Source organism: Leucopleurus acutus, assembly GCF_964270905.1.
Source record: "Leucopleurus acutus genome assembly, chromosome: 11".
In the NCBI taxonomy this organism is placed as follows: domain Eukaryota; kingdom Metazoa; phylum Chordata; class Mammalia; order Artiodactyla; family Delphinidae; genus Leucopleurus; species Leucopleurus acutus.
The window spans coordinates 18595741-18608938 of record NC_139152.1 but is presented as its reverse complement, the minus strand read 5'-3'; the positions used below and the strand labels follow the sequence as shown (position 1 = coordinate 18608938).

At 32.0% G+C, this 13198-nt stretch overlaps 1 protein-coding gene across 1 annotated transcript in view; it reads right to left on the bottom strand.

The window, feature by feature from the left end:
- ETNK1 (ethanolamine kinase 1) overlaps positions 1 to 13198 on the bottom strand; it is a 68962-nt gene that overhangs the window by 18615 nt on the left and 37149 nt on the right. The window contains exons 4-6 of the mRNA XM_082849658.1: positions 12351 to 12493; positions 3278 to 3361; positions 1349 to 1509 (exon numbers count right to left, since the gene is read on the bottom strand). Of these exons, the coding sequence (XP_082705784.1) occupies positions 1349 to 1509; positions 3278 to 3361; positions 12351 to 12493 (388 nt within the window). The remainder of the gene's footprint in view (positions 1 to 1348; positions 1510 to 3277; positions 3362 to 12350; positions 12494 to 13198) is intronic.

Sequence of the window (13198 nt, the reverse complement as noted above, 5' to 3'; positions counted from 1 at the left end):
GAAAACCAAGGAAGAATGGGACCACAAAAATTAACGAAAGGAAAAATTGCAATCAATGGAAAATAATGTCAAATGCTATGGACAGATCAAGTAAGATAAAGACTGAAGAGTTTTAACTGGATTTAGCAATTATGTCATTATTGTTAAGAAAACCCTATATTCTCTACTTTAAGATCATGCTTAAATAGAATAAATAGAAACAGCAGGCATCCTAGGACCAACTGGAGAGCATGTCATTAATTTAACCAACAGTTCGACTCAAAATAGACATCAAAACAGCAGGTAAAGAAGTCACATTTCAGCACACCCTCTTACTTAAGATGTATTCTGTATGGCTCTGGGGGAATGCTGCTCTTAAGACTATGGAAACAGTACACCTGTGAGCCACCAATAGGGTCTATTTGTGAAGACTACATAGCTAATATTCCCCATGTCAACTGCAGAGAATTATATTAAAACTAAAAAGAAGTAGTAGCTAAAATAACTTCAACCCAGTATTCAATTTAATTAGTCTCAACACCTTAGCTGAAAGCTTATTCTAATGGCATCACGTCATTCTCAAAAGGTAATTTAAATGAACTAAAATTTGAAAACATAAATGCATTTAGAGTAAAGAGAAGTGGGTCTTGAAAATAATAAAGCATTACAATATCAAAGAGGCAGGAAATAACTGCTTATCAAAAGAAGCTCAGTAAGACAAAATACTGGTGGTTATGAAAACATAATTCTACCAGTCCTTCCAATCTACTTTTATCATGTTAACATGATATGTTAACATGTTAACATGTGATGATTAAATATATTGTGGAAAAACCTTACTACTCATAAATCTGTCCTTGATTATGTTTTTTATAACATAAAGAAAGAGGGCTTCCCTGGTGGCGCAGTGGTTTGGAGTCCACCTGCCGATGCAGGGGACACGGGTTCGTGCCCTGGTCTGGGAGGATCCCACATGCCACAGAGCGGCTGGGCCCGTGGGCCATGGCCGCTGAGCCTGCGCGTCCAGAGCCTGTGCTCCGCGACCGGAGGGGCCACAGCAGTGAGAGGCCCATTAATCCTAACTCTAACTAGAATCCATTCATTAAACAAATAATTTCACTGAGCACTTAACCATGTGGCTAGGCACTGTTGTTCTAGAGGCTGGGGATATAGCAGTGAATGAAACAAAATTTTTGTCTTCAAAAGCATTATAGTGGGGGAATTTTAAACAATCTCATTTTGTCATTATTTTAAACAAATAACAAGTTCACAAAACTCAAAATGGGCAACTGTTTAAAAAATGATGAAAATTTTTAGTTTTTAACATTATATCAAGAATCTTTCATTAATTGTTTAAATTTAAACTTACCAATGCAAACTGATTGACTTGAATGAAGAGTATTTCTACTTCCTTTTCAGTAACTTCAGACCCAAAACCCTTATATTCTTTGTACGCTTCAAGGTAAGAACGCAGCCACTGGCCCTGCAGTTCTCTATCTGGATAAAGACTATAGTCTACATCACTCACACCTAAAATAGAAAAGAAAGTACACTGAGATTTTTAAGAACACATTACACATCTTGTGCAAACTTTAATAATCCCTACCATCTACATATTTTTTCAGAAAAAAATTATTAAATGTTTCCATTTGGGGCTGAAATACTAGATATTATTAAGTAAATAGCATTTATTAGAATAATAAACCAATCATAATGTACTCCAAATTAAATTCTAGTGTACAATACAGTTGATCACCATAATCAATTCTCATTGCCTCAATTTTTCCTCAAAGTATGAAGCTTGAATCACCTGCATCAGAAGCCACAAATCTTCGATTTTAATAAGTACCTCAGGAGATTCTTATGCACACTAATATCTAGAGCATTTCCTAGAACTGTAGCTCTAAAGCTTCTTTAATCATTTCTCACAGAGTAAGAAATATATTTTTATATTGAAACCTTATACACACACCTGATATTAAGTTTCACAGAACAATATTTACCCTAACTACACCTTCCAATTCTGATACTTTCTATTTCTTTTCCATTCCTTGCTTTAATTACCCCACATACCTGATCTCATGATGTATAGTTTGAAAAATACTAATCTAGTTCATAGTATTTTGCCCAGTGTTCAAGGTTCTTCCTAAGTTGATCAAAACTTACTTCTCTGGTCTTATGACACTCTATTCTCCTTCATGGATTTTATATCCTACAGAAATAGGTATACTCATCTTGAAGATTTCTTCCTTCTTCCTGCAGTGCCCTCTCTTTCTCTTCTATCTGCACAACCAAACTCTAACTTTTTCAATTTTTTTCTACACAAAATCATATTAAGATCACTCTTTGGTATCCACAGTAGTGACTATCCATATTACTAACACGGTGATATCTCATTATATGCACAACTGCTTTCCCTTCCTATAGATATTTATGTACAACATGTATCTGGGGATACGGCAATGTATATAGGCTTGGTGGAGGGAAATAACTGAAAACATGTAAACTAAAACTTTCCCCCAACTCTCTTTACCCAGTCTGGTAACTTAGAAGTATGTGAAAATACATGAATACATAAATATATAAAAATACAAATTCAGCAATGAAAAGTTCCTGCTAGGTATAAACCATCCAGGGGAATTCCCTAATCTTCACTATTTTAGAGCATTTCATGTTTCTAAATATAGCCATAAAATGTATTTTAAATTAATTATACTTACATTAAAAAACTTAAACTTTTACCTTTGATGGTAATAAAAGATTATTTTCAGGGGTAAAAATGACCAGCTTTTCAATTATTCATAGCCAATGACAAAAAAAAAAAAAAAAAATTCTTGAGCTTTTTAGTTAAACAACATTCCAAAAGCCCTACTACACAATAGAAACAGCAAAGGCTTTTAAATGATTAAAAAGTTGTTTTCAAATCTTAGTTCTTTGCATTTTACTGTGACCTTGGTGAGTTACTTTACTCATTTTTAAACTGGGAATATTACCCAACTTATTGTTGTGTAGAAAAAATCAGATGAGATGAGATTTACGAAGCAACTATGTCAATTCTTAACAAAAGCCACACACACAAAAAGCCACAATCATTATTTTCCTTAAGAAATTAAGGAAGAGGTCATCATCTCTTTCCTCCAATAATAAAGAAAAACCAAAAAGGTCAGGAAGAAAATAAAAATTGTTGCTCCTACCCCCAGTTGATCTTCTTTAAAGAAAAGAAAAAACAATTCAAAAAGCATCCTTTCAAAATTATATATGCTACTCCATTAGAGGAACATGTTCCTCTAGATTTTACCTGCAAATTCATTGAAATGATTTCCAATATCATATGCCAGGTAGTTGTATCCAGAATATTCATAATCAATGAACTGTACATCACCTATGTGAGACACAAAAACAGAGACATAAGAAATCACATATAGGATCAGAAAATCCCTATGCTATTTATAATTAAATAGCTTCCAATATTTTGTCTCATTGTACGTGCTTGGTTACATGCACTTCTGAGACAATACAGGGTAAGGCTGTGAATTTTATGGCAATGAGCTTTACAAAATTCAAATTATTTATCTGGGTCAACAGCTTCTTTGTGAACATTAATGTCCACTACACTAAGGAAAAGTCAAAATACAGTCATTCTCCAAGTTCAAACAAAAGCAAAATATGTCTTTAACCACATGGGGGCATCAGTTACTTAAAAATTCAAGTTTGGTTAGAAATGAAAACTATCTTTGGAAACTTAATAATCTACGCAACTTTAACAAAAAATTAATCTATGATACTCCAACAGTGAATTGAAAGGCTGATCTATATATGGAAATAAAATACAGACTTTCAAAGACTTAAATTCTGAGAACCCTGCACTTGCTGATCAACATAACAACATGCCTAATTTAAGAAGTTAGTTGCTATCAAACTCTTACATATTCCTGGAATGCTACATAATTAAGGTTTCCAATAGCATATTTGAGCAGCCTTAAGGTGGTTGTTTTATCATTTAAAAAGAGCAAAGGTATAGTTGCTTTTAAATATTTTTTTAATTTGAGAAATTTTTACATAAACTAAAGAGATTCCTATTCTAAATTAGTGCTAAATACAGATACAGATATGCGTATTTCATTATAATTCTCCAAAGACTATCCTGTTCCGCCTGCCCAGGGGACAAACTCCTGCTTATAAACACTTCATTTTCGAGTACTGAGTATTAGAGAGGGTTTGGCTCAACAGAGATATAGGTCCTATTTTTTAAAAGACGAGAAAAAGAGAAAGAGAAAGAGAGACAGAGTGAAACATTTAAAAAAAAAAAATCAAAATGGGTCACTGTCCACATCAAGGGATCACAAACTCAAAGGCTAACAGGGCTCAACAGTTAAAATGGATACATGAACAGAGATGGCTATAAGAATAGTTTCTAAGCTGCTGATATTGAGAAAATGCACAGCATATGTCTAGTTACATTGTCTTTTAAAACATCAAGCTGAGGTAACAAAACAAACTTCTGGTTTATACACACTGGCTTTTCCCAGATAAAAGAGCTTTTGAACTGTCATGTGTCATACAGATTTATATGTTTAATCTGGGGATGTATGTTGATCATATTCAAACTCAGAAAAAGAATTATATGACAGAAAAATGTAATGGCAAGTGGAGTATTTTAGAGAAAAGCCAAAAAATTTAATGTAATTGTATTTAATATTTAATTCAAAATTTTTATAATAGTCAAGTCTAGAGTAAAATAAGTGAGATTACCAAAGTATAAAAGCCCAGTTACCAAAATCTATATGCATATTGACAATATAAGGTTTTTAAAAGTTGGTAACTACATAAACCACTACAACTCAACCAGTTTAAATTCCTGAATTCACAAAAACTATTCCACAGAAAGTCTTAGAGTTAACCAAATCACTTCACTAAACTTGCAGAATGGGAAGACAGAACAAGCTTTAACCAAATCACTTTACTAATAAGCTCCGAAATGAAAAGTCAGAACATATTTAAAAATTTTTTTCTAGGTACCCTTGGAAATGAGAGAGTAAAGACCACCATCATGACAAAATACTTTACAGCCATGATAAAAATTTCATTTTCAAAAATTATTAAATGACCAGGAGAATTACAAATGTTATATGAAAAAAGACATAAAATAGTAAACACAGTGATCCAAATTATTAAAATATTATGCCTGAAGAGAGGAAAAAAGAAAAAAAAATATAATGCATAGGGGAAAAAAGATGAATGGAAATAAACCAAAACAAAATGTTTCTACTAGTTTCATTTCAGATGGTAGACAAGTGACCTTTCTTCCTTTATTCTTTGCAATAAACACTACTTTTAGGAGGAACAAAAAAATGACAGTTTAAAAAAGATTAAGATGAATAAGAGGCTAAACACGATTTGAGAAATACCTAACCACCCAGCCTTCAAGAAATCAGGATTCCAGAGGATTTACCAAGTTGTATTACTGAGCCAACCAAATAGTTTTAATAAACAATGTTTTAAATTGCAGCTGTTGATTGCTTTAGCTCTTTTAAACACAAATTCTTGTAGAGCTCATATTAACTGTTACATGCCAATAAAAATACACAGCCCAGTCCTGAAGCTTACTTTTGCCACATAAACAAAAGCTTCAATTTCAATTTTCAAAATTATATTTAGAATTTGGCAAACATAAATAAAATGGCAGGTAAAACATGCCTGCTTATAAATACAATTTAAATAAAGCATAGATCATTTTAACAAAAGTTAAAATCTGTTTCAGTATGAAAATTTTAGCAATGACTTTTTGTAGTAGCATTAATTCATTAAAACTAGCCTTTATTTTTAAATGCTATGTTGAGTTTATAAATAATGAAATTTTAAAAATAAGAAAATGAAGCTAACAAGATACAGATGAGGCTGTTACCAGGCTCCGTGCATGTGAACAAGTGATGCGATAAACCTCCAGTCAGTGCGTTTAAGAAGCACGGGTGCGCCGCCACATGGCAGCAACAATGGCATACCTAATCTGTAGCAGATGAAGAAAATTTGGCAAACTCACATTTTACAAGACACAAAGCTTAAAAGGAAAAAAAAATTTTTTTAATCTGCATTAACTATTCTTTTCAAACAACTGCAAACAAAGTGGAACTCAACCTTAAATTTAATCTTCTGCAACAAAGTAAAATTAAAGAGGCCTGCTTCCCTTATTTCGGGTGCCAGAAAAATCAAATTACTGGAAAATGCTTTCCTACCAAAAAAATGCACTGAACTTTTTTCTTCTACAAATTTAACTTCTGAATTCTAAATTTTCCAAGTATTTAGAGGAACATCCACATCACTATAATAATTAATAGCTCATATGGCATGACTATCTTGTTAATTCTTTAAGATATGAATTTTTAATTGGGGATTCAAGGGTGGAAAGAAAATGAGAATACTCCCGAAAATTTTACACAAAATTTTATATAGGCAGATTCTGAGGGGATTCTCAATTTTCCAGATTCTCAAGGGATCCTTGACCTCTAAAAAGTAAAGCATTGCTTTAAGAGCTAAGACTATATTTTATCTGTATATAATTAGCACACAGTGGGTAAAGCATAAGATTACTGAATAAAACTATAATCTGAATGTTCAAATGCTACATTTTTCTTTTTTCGTTTCTTACGTATCTTCGCAGTAATGAAATCCACACTCTACTGAGTTAAATTGTTCAAATTTCAGTACAGTTTAAATAATATTTAAAGTACTTTAAAACCAAAAAAATTAGCTTATTAACTAAGGCTATATAATTCACATGATACATTCATTTGGACTCCTTTTATTTATTGTTGTTACAGAGAAAAGGATAAAGATGAAAAGCAAAATAACCAATATGAGAACCTGAAAATGTTTCCAACTCACTCTACTTGCTCTACAGTGTTATGTAAGGCAGAAAGAGAACGGAGAGAAAAAGTAACCATGATTACGCTAATGTTGGCAAAATGCTCTCTAATACACAGAAAAAGGAAGTATTCTGTTCTGGGAAACTTTCGCTTCATCCCTTACTCTAGCGTCCAGTAACTTTACCCTGGACGTGTACACCTTCACCATACAGCACTCATCATTCTGAATGTAAACTTCTGTATTGTGACTGACTCGTCCACTACATGGCACATGGCTTCCTGGAGAGGCAGTAGGTCCCTTCCACTTTTCCTTATGCAATCCACAGAGCAAATCCTAGCACACAGGAAGTATTCAAATGCTAGTGAAATAAATGGAAGTTTTGCAGAAAATGCTCAGACACAATGATAACACATATTTAAATGGAAGCGGGGGATAAGCATGAAATATTGAGGAACAAAATATGGCATTTCTGACATTCTTATTCCAGTATATGACTGAACATACAGTGGGAATGAATGTATGAGTAAAGAAAAAACACTGAACTAGTAACTATTTAAGGTAGCTCTTCCTTGATAGTTCAGGTTTTTACAGTCCATTTAAAGTTTTTTATTACCTGATTTAGGGTTATTTTATTTTATACTAAATAGTGATCCAGACTACAAGTTAAAACAAGGTTAAGATTATCCTTCATAAAAATTCCACCCTGGAAAATATAGGTTAGCAAATAAAAAAATAAATTTAAATTTTAAAATAAAACAAAAAACTCTTGTTTAAATATCAATAAAATAACAACCATATCAATGCCTTTTCATGAATAATAATAAAGTGGATAAGATTTAGAGTCAATCAAGTGACTAAGAATGGTGACTCACCCATTTTCTATTTATACTGTTTTATTTAAAACTCTAAAGAAAAACCTGGCTTACTCTGTAATTCCCAGAAAAGCTTCCTTTTTCTTCCACGCATTTTTTATTTCCTTAAATAGCTGTGAATCAGCTTCTCGCATTTGCTGACAGAGAAAATAATCAATGGCAGCCATTTTAAGTTACAATTAGGTCTTCAAGTGAACTTTTTATGAAGCTTTTATGAATGGGGGAAAAGGAGAAACAAAACAGCCACCAATAAACATTCTGACAGAGCATCAAGACATGAGACAACAAACTCAAAAGCTTTAGCAATTACTTCTAACATGTCAGCAGTTAAAGGATTAGTTGAAATTAAAATATTAGATTTGAAGTCAGTCAATAAGCAATACTGAAATTTGTTCTACTTAGTAAATTCTTTTTAATTAATTGCTGATTAATTTAAAAGATGACTGATGTAAGTCTTATCTTACAATTCTGGAGCGAGAACCACTGCTTTTGGTTTTACTATTATATAACAAATTCTATCATCATATCATTAAGTATACTTTTCTTACCTTTTTAAGATGTCATTTCACTGAAGCCAAGGAATGGGCTGCTGTCTTACCAACCACCTAATTCCTGGCACTGACTAACTTTTCAAAAATCTTGACAGCTACCATCAACTTCAGAAAGGAAGCTTACTCTTCTCCCATATTCCTGAGTCCTGTCAACTGACATGATGAAAACAAGTAGAAGCAGTATTTCTTCTGTGATGCCTACCAGTTCTGTAACATTCGCAGGTGAAAATGCCTATAAACTGCAGGGTGCTCACAGTCTTTGTGTGCGTGTATATATGAGTACGTATATATACATATACATATATACATTTTTAAACTTTAATCACTCAAGTTATAGTTAAGATAGAATCTGTAAATTGCACTTAAAGATAATCTGAATTGTCACCGCATACCAATGAGCCATAAATCCTTCTGGCTTATACTGATAGTAACCATTTTCACTTTTTCAGAATCAGATACATTTTGTATAATGCATCTCCTATAAACATAATACAGGGGTTGGCAAACAATGTGTTCTCAAGTCAAATCCACCCCAGTGCCTGTTTCTGTAAACAAAGTTTCATTGGAACACAGCCACACATATTTGTTCATGAATTATATGAACAGTATATGGCTGTGTTTGTGCCACAACACAGATCTGAATAGTGGAAACAGAGACTATAACATGGGACGAAAAGTCTAAAAAGTATGTACTACATAGCCCCTTACAGAAAACGTTTGCCAACTCCTATCACGGTATAATAACTGCAACTGAGAGCTGCTAAGCACCTAGTCTGGTGCTATTTACATTACATGCATCATCTAAAATTTTGCCAGGAACCATCTGAAGTAGATATCATCTCCTAAGTTTCAAATAAAGCAAATAAAAGTTCTAGACTATCAACAGTATAAGCACTTCCTAGAAATCTGCTAAACATGCAGAGTCCTAAGCCCATCAGTAGAAATTCTTGTTCAGATGGTCTTGGATGGAGCCCAGAAACCTACTTGTTTCCCAAGTACCCTAGGTGATTCTGGTGCAGATAGTAAAGGATCAAATATAAACACTTAATGAAGAGATAAAATGAATTGTCTAATACCACCTACTTCCATATGTGATTAAGCAGGGATTTGAACACGAGTGTGCTTGGTTCCAAAATCTATATTCTTTTTGACTTCTCTTTTAAGTTACTTAAGAGTTAAGAGTTTGATTGCTCTTTTAAGAGTAATATATCTGCTTGTAAGAGTTACTTAGAGATTTTTAATCTAGTTACAACATATAAAAAAATCTAACACTACGTTTGAAAAGTACATGCAGAGACTTCAAGATGATCCAATATAAATTCATGAAGTTTAACTAAAATTTGTACTTCCAAGAAATTAAGGGTCTGAAACACACTACAGAGAGATACTGAGATTGATGATGCAAAGGCTAGTCCCGTGGCTTTCATCTTGTTATTTTTATATGTATCATAGGTGGATACAAAATGGTGAAGTCCTGACCTCAAATCACATGAATGATTTAACAAGTGATAACAAATCAAACACATTTGTGAACATAATATATAGCTTAATCATTTATTCTTTGTAGAAACCATTTTAATTTGAAAAGACTTGACACTTGGCTTTTAGATGCTATAATCAATTAACAAGTTCAGGTAAAGAACTCTGCAGTGCACATTTCTAATTTTCATGATCCTCCTTGATATTGCAATTATAAGTACTAATGCTATGCTACAGCTCAAATATATATATTTTCTGCTTATTAAACTTACTAAATTTATATAATTTACCTTTTATAAAGTATGAGGCATGTTACTTCTCCTTATAACTAAAGACAAATATGTCATAGTCACATTACTTCAAAACCATTAGCTCCTAATTTGAAACAGAGTAAGATAATAATAAAAAGAACAAGCTTCTTGCCATTGTCATGAGTTTCAGATTTTACCTGAACAATATTCCAACCATGTTTTCTTAATGCTTATGTATCAACTAATCACATAGGAATTGATTTTAATGGATGCCACAAAGTCCAAAGTAGCCTTCCTAACGGACAGTATAAAGCCATTGGTAAGAAAAAAATAAGAGAATATCTCCACAACTAACACACAAACACAACCACAAAGACAAGAAGAAACAAATGGTACATAACAGACTTCTGTGAAGAAGGGCAAACTCTAAAACCTGTATCAACATATTTACACTTGTTGAACTGCGAGTTTTATTCTTCTGTGTAGGGAAGAAAAATTAGACACAAAAGTATGATTTAGGTAACTCGTGGTAAAGTAAACAATGACAACCTTGAACTCTTAAAGCCAGACTGAAGCATAAATATTTTATTTGAAAATATGAGAACTTTTCATATCACTAATCAGTAGTTTAGATAGGCAACTGGTTAAATAAAAAAGTAAAAATTAATTTTTTTACCTAAGACATAGTAATCTGATTTTTTTGGTCCCTTATGTTTTAGATTATAAACAAGTTTGTTCAGTGAAATGAATATTCAAAAGAAACTTATAAAATTAAAATATGAAAAGTTAAAATGATATTCCAAAGGAAATAACAGATTCTCTTAATTAACTTGCAGTTAAAAATAAAGCTGAGTGTCCACTTCAAATGTAAGATGAAGACCCTCACTTGAAATTCCGTTATATAAAATAATGTGTTTATTAGATCTTGCACTGAACTTAAAAGCTAATATACATCGCTTTAATGCATAACTAATACTCTAGTCTCACAAATGGCATTGAGATTTGGTTACTAGTATACAATGTAGTACATATATACTATGACAATTATATATAATAAATGGATAATAATAAATTAAAGGACACTGTCAAGTACTTAATGTTTTGGGGTACACCTGAAGTTTTCAAAAAACGATTCCACACAGACTTCAAGACATTCAAAATAATGATGTTAGCTCAGAAAATTTTTTAAAAATAGAATCTCTAATCCAAATTAAAATATCAAATATAAAAGGTACTTAAGTGTGTTTTAGAAAATATGTGCTTCAGTCTACCACCCTTGACAGTGTTCTTTGGTTCGTTTTCTTCAAATTAAAGTCAGTTACAAATATTAAAAGCTTTTGCATTAGCACAGTCTCAGCTTACAATCTGATAAGAATGGTCATAAATAGTAATTTAACATAATATGACCACTTAATCAGAATTCTTTGGCTTCAATATCTTCACAACAGCACACTTTTAATTCAAAATAATCTTCCAACCATGATACCTATGTTCAAAACTGGTTTCCTACAAAATGCAATAGCTTCAAAGTTTCAAATAGACTTTTTGAATTAATACTAATCTTTCAACCAAAATTATGTTTTAAAAATGCCAATGTAGTATTGAAGGGCACCTACCGCTTTAGCAACCAAACCTCAAACCACTTTATCCAATAATATAATACAACCAAGTGTTTCTTAACTATAAAAACACAGAGAATTTGAATACAGCAAGATAGGAACAATCCCAAAAAACATTTCACCAAAAAGTTCACTGACCATCTCAAAAAATGTTAAAACAATTTACTAAATTGTCTTGATTATTACTTTAGTAGATAAAATTTCAGCAACTACAAATAAAATTTCCTCCATCTGTGGCTCCCTCCTTAGCATCAAAATATCTAACAAATCAGTATAATAAACAGGTAATAGGAAACCTAGAGACATATTTGCTTCTAATACTGCTGTCCCCCCCGACACTCAAAAAATTTTAATATTTATAAAATAGTACAATGTCAGCTGGTTTTTCAATTACTCCCATTACAAGCAGGTGCATTTTCAAACCATGAACTACCAAATATTTACAATTAAATTCATAAACCAAGTCATTTTATCATTTTTCATTTAAAACTCTAACAGAAACCAAAAACTGTTTCTAATAAACCAATTCTAAGAAACATATTTTATACAACTATAAAGAGAATATATATTCCTAATTTAGCACAGTTACCATGACTTTGTAACCAAAAGAAAATGTTGAAGACTGCACACGTTTTTAACTCTTGCGTTTGAATTAAATTTACTGACACAAAGATCAAAGGATTGTTAAGAACATGAAGAAAAAAACCTTACTCACTGCTAAAGTCAAACACCTACCTTGTTTCTCATTGTAGATTATATTCTTACACAACAGGTCATTATGGCAAAGCACAACAGGTGAGCCCAGGTTAGAAAGAATCTTCTTCATCCAAGTCATTTCTTCCTGAAGAATCTGAGAGCTTGGGATATCACTTAGGAACCTTTCAGTTTAAAAAAAAAAAAAAAAGAGTTATATCTTGTTTATATTAATGGCAACATTTTTTAAAGTTTCATTAAGGAATAAAATCTTCTTTTCTTTTCTTTTTGTCATATAGAACTGATTTTTTTCCTTCTAGTTTTATTAAGATATAATTGACACACACAGCACTGTGTAAGTTTAAGGTGTACAGCATAATTTGACTTACATACATCACGGAATGATTACTATAATAAGGTTAATGAGCAGCCATCATCTCACAAAGATACAAAATAAAAGAAAAAGAAAAAAATTATAGTTTTCTTGTAATGAGAACTCATGATTTACTCTTAACAACTTTCATATATAACGTACAGCAGTGTTAATTTATCATGTTTTATATTACATCCCTAGCACTTATTTATTTTGTAACTATAAGTTTGAACCTTTTGCCTACTTTCATCCAATTTCCCCTTCCCCATACCCCACCTCTGGTAACCACAGATCTGATCTCTTTTTCTCTGAGTTTGTTTGTTTTTCAAATATAAATGACCTGCAGCACTATGTTACTTTCTGGTGCATGACACAGTAATTCGATATTTCTATACATACCAAAGAAAATCTATTTTTAATAAGTCCTTTCCATTTATATGCACAGACTTCTGAATTAAAGCAAGCCAATTATTCTAAAGATTAGAATACAGAAAAACCATTAAAAAGAACTTAAACA